Genomic DNA, 14,375 nt, shown 5'->3' on the forward strand with positions numbered 1-14,375 from the left:
CGGGGAATAGTTGAATCACCACGTGTAAGGTGATTGCAAGTGTAGAGGGTGTTCTACACGGATCCTTTGTAGCGGTGTTGTTCAAAGGTGTAATAGGTTTCTATCTCCACCTGAAGGAGGTTGAATAGTGAATTTGGGAATCCTCAAGGGGTAGCTTGAGGCGAGGACGTAGGCAGTGGGGCCGAACCTCGTTAACATACTGAGTTTGCTTCTCTCTTACCCTTACTCTTTATATTTATTGTTATTTCATATTTTGTTTATATTTTATATTATATATTTGATTTATAATTGTTATTTTTTTAATACAATTCAATTCACCCCCCCTCTTGTGTTAGTCATCTGGGCAACAGTAAGAAAATCTTAAGCTCGCACATTGTTTGAGGGAAAGGGAGGCCGCCAACAAAAAGGAAGGTTCCACCTTTGGAGAAGGCTGCAACAAAGCGAAAGAAGAAACCGGTAAGCGATTTTGGTTAATTGGTAATTAGATAATGCGTTTGTGTACATGTATATTTGTTTCTAATAAATTTTAAATAAAAAAATTTAAAATTTATTTAGACTTGTAGGAAAATATTTGATGAAGCATCACATGATTCAGAGGTCTCAGAAGCTCCAACAACTAATCAGGTAATACATTTACACAAGGATGATTTAGAATTTTTTAGCTTCTCACTGATTTTTAATTCCTTTGTAATGGGTTTGTATATCTCATAACCACCAATTTTTTTAGGTACACAGTGGAAGTAAGGATGATTTTGTTGTTCTAACATAGTGCAGTACGTTTACCAACCCAACGCCATCGAAAAATGAGGAGAACTGATGTTGTAGCTACTAGCAAGTATTTATGTAACTCTCAATATTTTGAGACTTGTGAAGTAATTTGATGTAATTTTGGGCCGTAATTTGGGGGTTGGGGGTATTGATGTAATTTGACTTGAATTTTGTACATTGGGGATATTGATGTAATTTTTCTTGAATTTGGGGGTTGGGGGTATTGATGTAATTTTCCTTGAATTTTGTACGTTGGGGGTATTAGTGTAATTTTCCTTGAATTTTGGGGTTGGGGGTATTGATGTAATTTGACTTGAATTTGTACGTTGGGGGTATTGATGTAATTTTCCTTGAATTTTGTACGTTGGGGGTATTGATGTAATTTGACTTAAATTTTATATGTTGGGGGTATTGATGTAATTTGAGCGTGAATTTTGGGGTTGGGGGTATTGATATAATTTGACTTGAATTATGTACAATTCAGATGTCCACTTTTTATTTTGGATATTTCTACTTTGTAAGAAATTTGGCGAAATTTCTATATTGATGCTAGTAGTATTTGTTTGAATTGATTTGTCATATATTTCTTTATAATTTGTCATATCAGGTTCTAATTTCAAGCGATTTGTTGGTTAATTAATTTGTCATATTAGGTTGGGACTTATATGGTTATTTGATGCAGGAGAATTGTAATAAAGTTCTAAATGAGGTGAATATCAAGCAACATCCAGGAACCATCCATTTGACATATCAAAAGTTTACAACCAAATACAGTCAAAATACATTGGGTCATGTTCAAAATATAAAGCATCATGTTAAATCCCAACTATCCATTTACAACTAACTTCTACCAAATACATTTATGGTCCAAGCCAACCAGAAATTATTACAATTGATAACACCCAATACACACAAAAAGATGCGTGCACATTTATTCTCTACGATTTGCTTCCCAATTTTCTCCTCTTGCTTGTAAAGAACATTCTCTTTTTCACCTAGTTTATCTTTTTTTTTTTTTTTTTTAACTTCATACTCGCGCAACAATACATCGTTCTCCCTTATTCTCACTGCATTATCTCTTGAGCGAATTTTATCCTCTACTAGTTGAAGTATATATGCCCATATGAAAAATTGGCACTTTGCTTCTCCCTGCAATACAAAAGGTATATTTGATAGATTTAAGTAAAGTATGACTGGTTGGAGTGTAATACAAAACTTACTCAAAATGTCAATGTTTTACCGTGTTGTACTTCGGGCATGCGTAAAATTTTCTTCCAGGGTTTTTGTTAGTTCGGGAGGTCTTTAATGGAGCTTTCAAGCCACGCCAACATGTTGGTGATTCCAAAAAATCATCAACTACACATGATGATGCGCTCGAAGCCATCGCTTATCTAACTCAAACAGTCAGAAAAATGTTAAAGCAGTTCATCTATGTTAGAATCCAGTGACCATAATGTGATATTCCAACAAGCTGTGTAAATGAGGTGACTTTTTATAAACCAAGGCATGCATGATGCAAGGGTAAAATCGAGCAACTATAGACAACATTTTCAGCTCCACTCAATAATTAATCAATAGAAATTACCATAAATATTGTTCAAAATTAATTAATAGTCATACATAGCTATATATATGAAATATCATTAACTGCATGCATGCATGCTTAGTCCAAGCTGGATCGAGTTTTTGTTAAGGAAAATGATATAACAACTATATATATATGATCATAAGTCATGATTTATGATTAAGCATTAAAAATTTAATATTTTTTATCTACTTTAAACTATTACTACAACAGTATTTTCGAATTAAAGTAAAAAAATGTAATTATATATAAGCTAGCTTTAAGATAATTTTGATCTATGCTAGAGGTATACATTAGATATATAGAGGTATCATGATGTGTATATGAATCTTGTGTCCAAAATATGTAATATGTAAGAGATGCATGAATCTTCGATCCCGGCCTCCCCAACTCACTATTCCATATGCATGCACATTAATTTATGTAGTTTGATATTGCAGCACAACTACCTACACTCATGATGTTGATTAAAATGGAATAATATATATATATATATATATATATATATATATATAGATACTAGTTTTGAATCATGCATAATCAATTGAACATGTAAAAGTAGTTAGTAATTATCAAGATTAATATTAATTCTGCATGATGTTTCACATGATATATAAGCACTTGGGTTTCTATATATGAATGAACGGCCTAGTACTAGCTAGCACTCATGGAACATTTTCAACAGCAATACCGCATTTTTGAACACCAAAATCCAACTTTCAACAGTTAATTCAATAACCTCATAAACCATCTAACCATATCAATGTCCGAGCATCAATAAAGTAAAAACAAACTTCCAACATTACTAATCAAAGTCGGGTAATATCCAAGAGCAACTATAAACAATATTTTCAAGCACACCCGATTTAGAATCCACCATAACTTTCCTTGAGGCTTCTCTCTTAGTTTTCAAAGGTTCAATATCACAGTAGGATCTTTTATAGAACCTTATTAATTCACAAAGAGCCTCTTGGCCAATGTAACAAAGTATTGAAGGTGCCCCCAGTCCCACCCACAAGAACAAATACATAACAAATACATTCCAAAATTCATATTCCAGTAGCATTAATAACCTAGAAAAAAAACCATTCCAAAATTCATATTCCAGATGCCCCCAGTCCCACCCACGAGAACAAATACATTCCAAAATTCATATTCTAGTAGCATCAATAACCTAGAAAAAAAAAAAACCATTCCAAAATTCATATTCCAGATGCCCCCAGTCCCACCCACGAGAACAAATACATAACAAATACATTCCAAAATTCATATACCAGTAGCATCAATAACCTAGAAAAAAAAACCATTCCAAAATTCATATTCTAGATGCCCCCAGTCCCACCCACGAGAACAAATACATAACAAATACATTCCAAAATTCATATTCCAGTAGCATCAATAACCTAGAAAAATAAAAATAAAAACCATTCCAAAATTCATATTCCAGATGCCCCAGTCCCACTCACGAGAACAAATACATAACAAACCTAACAAAAACCTACGAGAGCAAAAATCCAACAAAAATCCAACGCAAATCCTACAAGAACAAATACATAACAAACCTAACAAAAACCTACGAGAACACAAATCCTACGAGAAAACAAATCCAACACAAATCCTACGAGAACACAAATCCTACAAGAACACAAATCCAACACATAACCCACGAGAACACAAATCCGACACAAATCTAGAGTGAGAAAGGGCCTCTCTTACCGCCGTGGAGTGGAGTGGAAGATCTTGCACCAATGAGGTTTTCTGCCTTGATTCGGAAGTGAGAGGATCTGGTTTCGGAAGAGAGGAAACAAGAATGGAGGAGGAGAATGGGTGAGTAAACGGGAATGGAGGAAGAGAATAGATCTGGTTTCGGAAGAGAGGAAACGAGAATGGAGGAGGAGAATAGAGAGAGGAAACGGGAATGGAGAACAGGTCTGGTTTCAAAAGAGAGCGAATGGTTTTGAAAGAGAGGCAATGGGTCTGAGACGATTTCATGTTGGGGAGAGGGGGATGGGTAAACGAGCCGCCTTAAGTAAGGAATCGTGACATGGCGGTCAGACCTTGTTTGCCATGTTACGGTGTGTGGTGTATGCAGAGGAACTAGCTTAAGTGTAAACTTTCTCGTTGCAAAATATTAAAAAACCCTCAGATTAACGTCTCCCGGACTTTCGTAATAGATAAGCTGGGAAAGCGAACGCCACTCCTACAAACAGAGACAAGGACCTGAATGTCCATCCCTCTGCAGGCTTTATCTTTCCTAGTGTTGTTTAGTGGCTGTGGTTGCATCCTCAACTTTCAAATGCTTTCTCTGCGAATTCTCTCATTTCTCAACAGGCAACCATTGTCATCTCCACCAGTATCTCTCTCCAACAAGCCCATTAATACATTCATCTCTCAATCCTTAACATATGGTGATGATTTTGCGTTTAAGAAAGGAAGAGCACGGCCATCTTCTTTTTCATCCTATATCGTTCGTGCAGTGGAGAAGGATTCACACCAGTTTGAGGTAGTCCCAGATAAGGCTAGAGAAGCCCTCCAAGAGCTTGACCAGCAGCTTCAATCCTTCTCCGAGAAAAAAATCAGCCTTCCAAAGATAAGAGGTATAGAGTCTCTCGCACTCCTTTATTGTTTCCAATCACAACTTAAGTTTGCGAGAAAAATTAAAAAAAAAAAAAAAAAAAAAAAAGACTCGTAATTTATTCTTCTATGCTACCTGTATATCATGCTGATAATATCTTACTGTACCTCTGAATTTCTCACTGTTATTATTTTCCCCATCTCTACGTTCTTCCACCAAAAAGTATTCGACTTTGATGATATGTGTGTGATATATAAATGAAATCCCCTTCTCTGTTTTATGGAGGCTAAGCCCTAAGACCTTCGGATTAACATCTTTATCAGTTCTTTGCCCATTAAAAAAGGATAGTTATCAGTTCTTTAAAAGTTAGAGATTGCCAATACAATTTGGGTGCGCAAACATACAGATAAGGACAAATGACTTGATTTCATGAATTTAGCTGCATATTAATTTGTCTCAAATATCAGCTGCCATGTTTCTGACTTGTTCAATTCATTGGTTACTGGCCTGAATTTGCCTGCCTGGAAATTCCAGATCTTTTAATTATACTATCCTGCATTCTAGACTTCTTCAAAAATCAGCCAAGTCTGTTTCAATCAAGATAATTAAGCCAGACAAAATTTTAGCTTTTCCACAGAGCCGTCCATTCTGGGCAAGTTACCTTAAACACCTCAGCGTGCTAATACATGTAGACAGAGGAATTAAACTTTCTGAATTTGCTGTCAATAAAAAAATGCTGCCAATCCTCTAGTCCAGATTTTAAGATTACTAAGTGTATCCCATATTGTTACTTTTGTATCGCAAACTGATCATTTATATCTGCATTGGGTGGAACACAATTTTAGGAGTGACCGGTTCAGATTTTACTTTGTTTATAATGCATGTAGGCCGAATCATCATAGTTTCATTTAGGGGCTTTATGATATTAACACACTGCAGCCAGCCTCCAAGCCTTCTACCTTAAACCTGCTTGAAAATGGGAACCAAATGGGGAATTAAATAGCTTTTCCATTACAAGACATCTTTATGGACCACTTTTAATTTGGAGAATGACTCTATTGAATTAACTTAATGAATCTAAGCAGGGTGAGTACTTGCTAAAAGCCCACAAAAAATCATTTCAACTACCAAGGAAAGCATGTGCTTGTCTGCTAAGATATAAACTCAATTTTAACTGCTAAATGTAGGTATTCTATATAGGTTTTCTTTCTGGTTTAGTAAATTGGACTAAGAAATGCTTGATTTTCAATTCCATAGGGTCTAGGATTGGAATTAGATATTCATGTTTAGAAGGTTATGGGAACATACATACTTACTTTACCTTTGACTTGTTGCAGCTTCAGATGTGAAATTTACTAAAGAGCAAATGACCGATCAAGAAGAATTTTCAGATTCTTATCTAGCATATTCAGCTATTGGTCTTGTACTTTTCACCATTTTATATAATATATTTTTTGAGACGGTAATAAAAGCAGCTGTAGATATTCCATTGGTAGCACCGGCTACTACAGCGGTGACAGAACCTTCCAAAGACCAAACAAGTAATTAAAAGCAACAATCAGAGCATAGCAGTTTTGAAGCAGCTGCCACTTGACATTAGTACCTGAGGTTTCCATTCAACCATGCAGTTTTGATTTCCTAGAAGCAATACTCATAGGCAAGCTTTTGTTGATTTGCTGTAATTTCTTATAACTTCCAAAGGAATTTAGTTTCTGTTGTAAGAATTATTGTGTATATATATATATATATTTTTTTTTTTTCCTGAGCAAGAACTATGGTGTATATCACTTTAATTTATGTGTCAATTCTCTTTCATCATCAAAGGCCTCCATAAAAGAGAATTGACATATAAATTAAACGTGATTTGGTAATGTGCTTACGCCCGTGGTAGTAAGCGACAAATATTTTGCCAAGTAAAGAGATATTGGGGTTACACCATTATGTATTGAGTAATTCTACTCATAAGCCTTTATTTCACCAACACCCCCCGCCTACATTCTCCCTTCTCCGCTCACCTTCACATTAGCGTTCAGTCGCCAGCGACTCCGAAGTTCTCTCTCTCTCTCTCTCTCTCTCTCTCTCTCTCTCTCTCTCTCTCTCTCTCTCTCTCTCTTTGTACATGGCTGGATTATTTTTACACATATTTTATAGTTTTCCTCTTCCATAGCCCTCACTCCCATCTCTCACCCTCGAGGCTGCATTTCCTTTCCTCCCTCTCCTCACTTCCGTAGCCAACTTATTTTCATTAGCTTTTGCTTCAAAGATTTGTTCTTTTCTGAAAACAATGCTCCCAAAGATGATGTCTTTCATAAGCTTATGCTAGGTTTATAGGTAAAATCGATATTTTTTTAGATCTGTGAAATCAATATTTTTTTAGATCTGTGAAATTGTTCTTGGTAGATGCCTTTGTTCTCATTCTTGTGTGAGACCAGCTAAGAACCATAATTTTTCTTTGTTCTTTTTCTCAGTTTACTCATGCGTAATTTTTCTTTCATTATCATTATTTTGCTCGGGTCCTCTACCTTGGGGCTGCTTCAAGAACCGCTGTCTCTCATGTGTCTGACATTGTTGGGCCTACTAGAGTGGTTTATGCAGTGGAGTTTTCTCATAGAAGTGGTAGGGACCTGGTTAACATGTCAAAGAAGCGCACTAATATTATCCCCATAATCGAAGATGCTAGGCATCCATCGAAATATCGAATGCTAGTTGGCAAGGTGGATGTAATATTTTCTGATGTTGCACAGCCTGATCAGGTCTGCCCTTTTATGTGTTTCTTATTCAATTGGTCTTCTCACATTTAAAATGGTGGAAACGGTGGAACCATTGCATTTGAAGTGGTCACAACATCTATTTTCATTAGTGAATTTGAAATGCCGTGGGACATCTTGTAGCAAATGTTTTTTGTACCTTGTTGTCGAGTTTCTTTCTGCAACTCCTCTTAAATTACTTGCCAAATTTATCTCTTGAATTTTTTGTGCTTTTAGGAAACATTTAGTTCTGTGGTTTAATGCAGATTTATTTTCTGAAGATGAAACTTATTTCACGTGTTTTATATTTTTAATTCGCTTGTTGTTACTCCTGAATAATTCATGTAGTTAAGTTTCTTCCATTTTTGATAAATTTTTTGTCTCTCGTATGAAAATTTGATGGTTTTCGAAACTCTTCAAATATTATGTACACTTTTGGACTTGGGATTTGTAAGATTCATGTGTGTTTTTGTTAAATTAAGTATTTTAATCTTTTACATTTTATATCTTGTTTTATATCTTGACCATATGATGAGTTAACTCGGATTCCCCTTCAAGGCATAATGGGTGATGCAAAATCGAGTTTCTGATAGTGTCATAAAGTCATTTCTTGTTTTATTGGCATTTTTTGTATATTCTTTCAAGTATTATATCTTATTTGGTCTTATAAAAAATATTCTGCAGTTTGGTCTCTGATTGTTGTGTTTGAGTTCTTGAGTTTAATTGATTTCGTTATGGAAAAATCTAGTTGCAAGCATAATTGTGTATTAATATGTGCACCAATGTAATGTGATTGGTCAAAAAGTAGATTTTATCGAAAACAGTGCTAATTTAAATTTTGAATGTGAAAGAATCAATATTAATACGCAGAGTAGTGCGCAAGTTTGCTTGTACGTAGCAAAACTCGCTTGCTATATGTAAAATTCGTGTTTCTGCATCTAAATCAAATCATGGATCACGAGGATGAAATTTCAAGGTGCAACTAATTTGTCTCATATAAAAGCATCCTGTAATTGGGTCTTGCCTATTCTTATAATCAATAAGATTTTATTTATTGAAAAAAAAAGACCGTCCTGCCTATGTAATTCCTTTCAATTTGTTGGTTAGTTAATTTTGTTTTTGGTAAATATTCAATACAGTGCAAGGTGTGCATGCAGAAAATTATGTGCACCACTATGGAGGTGAAGTGCAGGGAGCATGCGGAAGGAAAGCACCCCAAATCTGATGTTTGTACTTGCTTCCCTCGTCTCAAAAAATGAATGAATGTGGAGATGGATTGAGAATAATAACTACAGGAACGTTAGCTTCACTTGGATTACTTCCTCGTTTAATGGCTCTAGTGCCATAAATTACCATAAGGGCTTCCATTTGCAAAATGCTCTGTTTCTCTCTATTTTGTATGATGATGGGAATGGAGGAAGTTGCCTAGTATTGTAGAGGGGGTGTTTTATATAAGGTGATTTAATAGACCCATGTGTCCATCTTCGGAACATTAGATGCGTATTGTTGCCTAACTTTTATGATTGACGAGGAAAAGATTTTGTATACTATTTTACATTCTACCGAAGCTTCTGTTTTGCAGATTCCTGTTTGATGTCATGACCCCCTTGCCTTCAGATATATCTAAGATTCAAAGGGGCTTTAGGGTGGGTAATCAAAGGATGACCTTTTTTTTTTTGTTTGTTATTTTGCAATAAATTCATACTTTCATACATCTAAGCCTATGTAAAACGTCACCTTGAGAATGTCATTCAATCCAGACCAACAATGTTAAGTATGTCGTGATAAGTCACTCGAACCAACAAAACTTGGAGCATTGCTTCCATCAGCTCAACAATTTCCGGATTTTGGTGTTGGGCAATTGGAACCTTGCTTTGGACAGCATTTCGGTGGGTGATCTTACGAGTTATTTTCATTTTTTTTTTTTTTTCACGTGTAATCGAGTTAGTTACAGCCCACGTTGTGCCATTTCAATCTGATATAACCAACAAGAGCTTAAAAAATTGTAATCAACAAGATGAAACTACTAGCTGTGGACACCTTCTTGTCCTGCTAAACTTTTGTATAAACTAATTACTAGAAAATGAAGAATATTAATCGACCATAGCCACATAATCAAATTAGCAATATCCATTAGAAACATAGTCTGAACCACTATCCATTTACAATTAACAGTAACACGATACATCTACAGGCTTCACCAACCAATAACTATTACAATTAAAAGTTCACCATTGCTGCAAATCGGGAACTTCTGTTTTCACGGCAGTTCTTAACAAATTAGAATTGTTTGTATCCGGAGTCCACTTGATTGAGTTTGGTCCCACGCGATGCCCAATCCCACCAAAATCTAGATTTGCTTGAACAATCTCTCTAAAATATGGAACATCAAAGAGTAGTTCTTTTTAAGATTGGGATAAACAACTTCGGTCAATCTCTTCTACAAACAACAAAAAATTACTCACTTTTTTCCTATTTGGGCAGTTCCAAATTGTTGACAGTTATGCAACTATAAATTCTCAGTGATAAAGTTTGTGAGGAAGATTTTCAACAGCAAAAGGGCCAAGATGATGATTCCATTTGAAATGCATCAACTGCACATGATGATGATTGACTCGATGCCTTAAGTGATATAAATGAGACAATGAAAATATTTAATACAATATGAAGCATCACAGAAAAGACAACTTTCAATTTAATGATACACACACACACACACACACACACACACACACACACATATATATATATATAACTGTTTTAATAATGGATCCAGCTTATATAAAGTGGCGCTATGGCAATGACTGGGTCTAAAACTGAGTTAAAGAAACTTGTTTAACTTTTTAATTGTGCTCATCCATCACAATTTCATTTTTCTTCTTAACCCAATTTACACATGCATTCTCAGTATACTTTTTCTTAACAAGACACATTAAGAAACAAGTATTTTCAGTATACATTCTCAGTAAACTCTTTCTTAACAGGACACGTTAAGAAACCAGCATTTTCAATATACTTTTTCTTAATAGCACACATTCTCAGTATACATTGTCAGTTATATACACAAGCATTTTCAGATGAAATATGTGTTTAGGCACCAAAACCAATCATTCCCATTATCTTTGGTTTCAACTCCAAGTCTTTTTGTAATAATGCTCCTAAGGTTTCCAAACCAAACCATAGACCGTGATTGGCACAACCATTGATTACACAATGTATGAAACTTAAACATTAACTGGGCATAACCAAAACAATCCTTCAAACAGTTGATGGGCACAACCAAAACAATCCAAACATTCAACCAACGCACACGATAAAAGATCTATGATTAAATCCAAACATCCAAATATTCAAATCTGGTTAAAAGATTTATGGTTAAATCCAAACATCCCAATATTCAAATATTCATATTTGGTTAAAAGATCTATGGTTAAATCCAAACATCCAAATATTCAAATCTAAACGCAGAGTGATTAAATCTCAAATGTTAAACATAATAGAGTGAGTAAATGTCAAATATAGAAATTTACTGTGATGTAGGGGACACAAATCTGGATGAAGGCACAAACCTCAAAGAAAACATAACAGGATGAAGGCATAATCTGGGTGCATTACTTGTTGTATATGTCTTCAAGTAACAGATCGGGGTTAGAGAGAGAGGGCTACCAAAGGGAAGTGAGAGAGAAGTAAGGGACAGAGGGTTACAGAAGTGAGAGAGTAAGAGCGGGCTCGAGGATACTTAGACAGGAAGGGAGGGAAGTGAGTCTGAGATTGGAGACCGGGAGGAGTCGAGATTGGGGAGACCGGGAGTGGGAGATGGGAGGGAACTGGGAAGTGAGATGAGATGAGAGACAAGAGGAGTCGAGTGAGATCTTGAGGGGGAAACAGGGAGGAAGGGATCTGATGGAGGAGGAAGGATTTACGGGAGAAATGGATCTGAGGGAAAGGGGTGCAAAACCGTGATGAGGCGACCAGACCGAGTTCGCCACGAGTTCGCCACATTATAAAAACAATTCTTGCTCCACATGGAAAAAAGAAAAAATATTTTGCTGCTTGCCAGGAGTCTGCAAGGAAAGATGTGGAACGTGCGTTCGGAGTACTCCAATCTAGATTTGCAATTGTGCGTGGACCTGCAAGGTATTTCCAACCTGAAGTTCTAAAAGATATTATGTACGCATGCATTATCTTGCACAAGATGATTGTTGAAGATGAACGTCATCTATATCTCGGGGCTGACCAATTCAATTATGAAGCCAATGATAATACTCCATCCGAGTCAATTTCACGCGATAATATACCTGAATTCATAGAGTTCATTGCCCAAAATCATCGTATTAGAGATAGAGGCACTCATTCTCAACTCCAAGCCGACCTTATCGAGCACTTATGGAATATGCATGGTCGAGCATAATATGGATTTCTTGAATAGCCAACATCCTTATGGTGTATTGTAGTGCTCATTAAAATGTGGTTATATTTATGACTTCCTTTTTATTATTTTAATGTTGAGAACCTATCACTAGAATTTATTAACTTATATGGATATATATATATATTTATTTATGTTGAAGGCAGTATATATTGTGTCTTTTATTAACTTATATGGATATATATATATATATATTTATTTATTTATATTGAAGGCAGTATATATTGTGCCTTTTATTAACTTATATGGATATATTTATATTTATTTATATTGAAGGCAGTATCACAAATAATTATATGGTAGTTAAATCTTGTATACAGCTGCAACATCTTCTTAAAAGCTACACAAATCTACACAAATCTTCTTAAAAGCTACACAAATTCAGCTTCTTAAAAGCTACACAAATCCACACAAATATTCTTAAAAGCTACACAAATCTCCATTAAATCTCATATGGAGCTAATAAAAGCTACACAAATTCAACTTCTTAAGTTAAAAAATACAGCTGCAACATCTGGAACTAATAAAACCTACACAAATTCAGCTTCTTAAGTTAAAAAATACAGCCTCAAAACAGAAAAATCTAGCCACATAACAGCGTACAAAATCAGCCTTACTAAATGACACAATAAACAACTTCCATTATCATTTTAATGTCCACAAACAGATCCAAAAGACAAGTTTAAAAATACAACTTCCATTCACCAAACACTTCTAGCAAATACAAGTTGCATCATATACAATTCAGATCCACAAATACTTCCAAAAAGTTGGGTACTTCACAGATTTTCTATCCACAAACATTGCCAAAAACTAAACTAACATTCAGATTTTCCAACCACAAATTCATCCAAAAATTTCCATTAAAAAAAATAGAATAAAATCCATTCATAGTGGTTGCCCAGCCACATGCTTCCTCAGGAAGTCTTGTGGCTAAGTAGCCACTAGAAGCTGGAAATGCATATGTCATTCGGATATACCATCTGAATCACTCATTGACTCTTCTCAAATTTTTTCCTGAACTTTATGGAAGTAGGCTTGCTGCATGGCATTCATACCAGAAAGATCCTTGCTCATCATCTCAGCCTCGAACTTTCTTTTATCAAGCTCCAGTTGTGCACCTCTATCGCGATCAGCCTTCGTCTGCCATTCTCTTCTCTCCGCCATGAACAATCGTCTATCCTCGGTCATTGCTCCTAATTCCATGTCGAACTCAGCATCAGATGATTCTTGTGCCTTCCGCTTCCTCAAGCTTTCCTTTTCAGTCTTTTTTCCAGCAGGCCTTTCAACATTCTCCTCCACAACATCGCCCAAAACTTCACTTGACTGCTCATTGGAAAGTTGTCTATCGTGTGGCTTTCTCCTCGTATTCAGCGTATTCATGTGTTGATGCCATTTGGGTTGATGTCTCAAAAGATTCCAAGAATGCTCTAATGTGAAGTTCCCTCGTTCTATCTCTTTGTACAATATTTTTGCTCTTTCAATCTGAAAAAAGTTTAAGAAATATTGTCAAAGAATAAATCTTACATAAATAGACCACATTATTAAAGAAAAATAGTACATACCTTATCTTGCTCGGTTGCACCACTCGGGTGCAATGACTCAACTTGTGCTAGATATGCACAAAACTTATTTGTGCATTTTTGGATCATGGACCAACGATTGATCAATGATCCAACCGAACGGTTCACATTATGTGGTTTCTTATATTCGTGATAAAAATCAGAAATCCTCTCCCACATTTGAGTGGATTTCTGATCAGTTCCCCGAATGGCATCAATATTAATGTTGAGCCAACCAGAGACAAGTACATTATCCTCCTCAACAGTGAAAGAAGCTCATCTTTGAACTTTTTTTGTTGGAGGCCTCTTTTCACCGTGAAGGGGAGTTGGGTGTGAATGTTGGAGTGGTAATAGGACCTTCTCCTTCACTTTGTAAGAGAGTGGTGAAGAATGGGTCCTCCTCCAAAAGATTGTCCATCCTTTAAAAATTGTAATTATTAAGTTGTCAGACACATACAAATTCATCACAATAAACAAGGCAATACAATTCAAAAATGACTGCAATTGAAAAAAATAATAGCTAAACAAGACAGAATAGTTTACAGAAAAACTGTATAAAAAAATAGAAAAATAGTATAAATAAATGATTGCAAAACAGATCCAAAAAAAAGAACAAAAACAGAAAAACAGCAGCACATACAATGTATTTTGCATTAAACAAGGTCCAGCAAGACAGTATACAGCAAAACAGTATAAAAAATTAGAAAAA

The 14,375-nt window shown here is 35.4% G+C and overlaps 2 protein-coding genes, 2 long non-coding RNA genes and 1 other non-coding gene across 5 annotated transcripts; 3 read left to right on the forward strand and 2 right to left on the reverse strand.

The window, feature by feature from the left end:
- Positions 1 to 308: 308 nt before the first annotated feature.
- LOC122291759 lies at positions 309 to 887 on the forward strand. The gene is made up of 3 exons (XR_006236756.1): positions 309 to 456; positions 556 to 624; positions 728 to 887. It is a non-coding gene; the product is annotated as an uncharacterized LOC122291759 (long non-coding RNA).
- A 3,028-nt stretch (positions 888 to 3,915) lies between these two features.
- LOC122292444 lies at positions 3,916 to 6,685 on the forward strand. The gene is made up of 2 exons (XM_043100804.1): positions 3,916 to 4,950; positions 6,266 to 6,685. The coding sequence occupies exons 1-2, from the start codon at positions 4,578 to 4,580 to the stop codon at positions 6,475 to 6,477; spliced, it is 585 nt and encodes a 194-aa protein (XP_042956738.1). The 5' UTR covers positions 3,916 to 4,577; the 3' UTR covers positions 6,478 to 6,685.
- Positions 6,686 to 8,197: 1,512 nt separating this feature from the next.
- On the forward strand, positions 8,198 to 8,269 carry LOC122293075. Its single transcript, XR_006237132.1, has one exon. It is a non-coding gene; the product is annotated as a small nucleolar RNA snoR60 (small nucleolar RNA).
- Positions 8,270 to 9,787: 1,518 nt separating this feature from the next.
- Positions 9,788 to 12,080, reverse strand: LOC122292445. The gene is made up of 2 exons (XR_006236929.1): positions 11,245 to 12,080; positions 9,788 to 10,269 (listed from the first exon to the last, which is right to left on the reverse strand). It is a non-coding gene; the product is annotated as an uncharacterized LOC122292445 (long non-coding RNA).
- Positions 12,081 to 13,109: 1,029 nt separating this feature from the next.
- On the reverse strand, positions 13,110 to 13,846 carry LOC122291146 (glutathione S-transferase T3-like). Its single transcript, XM_043098791.1, has 2 exons — positions 13,670 to 13,846; positions 13,110 to 13,589 (listed from the first exon to the last, which is right to left on the reverse strand). Exons 1-2 carry the CDS (start codon positions 13,844 to 13,846, stop codon positions 13,110 to 13,112), a joined length of 657 nt encoding a protein of 218 aa, XP_042954725.1.
- Between the last annotated feature and the right edge of the window lie 529 nt (positions 13,847 to 14,375).

The sequence above is a fragment of the Carya illinoinensis genome, chromosome 13 (assembly GCF_018687715.1).
Source record: "Carya illinoinensis cultivar Pawnee chromosome 13, C.illinoinensisPawnee_v1, whole genome shotgun sequence".
NCBI classification, from domain to species: domain Eukaryota; kingdom Viridiplantae; phylum Streptophyta; class Magnoliopsida; order Fagales; family Juglandaceae; genus Carya; species Carya illinoinensis.

What these genes read in the sequence shown, in the direction of transcription:
- LOC122292444 (XM_043100804.1), top strand. Translation starts at nt 4,578, where the DNA reads ATGTCCATCCCTCTGCAGGCTTTATCTTTCCTAGTGTTGTTTAGTGGC. An exon ending in CAGCCTTCCAAAGATAAGAG is followed by an intron (nt 4,951 to 6,265) that starts GTATAGAGTCTC and finishes GACTTGTTGCAG; the next exon opens with CTTCAGATGTGAAATTTACT.
- LOC122291146 (XM_043098791.1), bottom strand. Translation starts at nt 13,846, where the DNA reads ATGTGGGAGAGGATTTCTGATTTTTATCACGAATATAAGAAACCACAT. An exon ending in GTGCAACCGAGCAAGATAAG is followed by an intron (nt 13,590 to 13,669) that starts GTATGTACTATT and finishes AACTTTTTTCAG; the next exon opens with ATTGAAAGAGCAAAAATATT.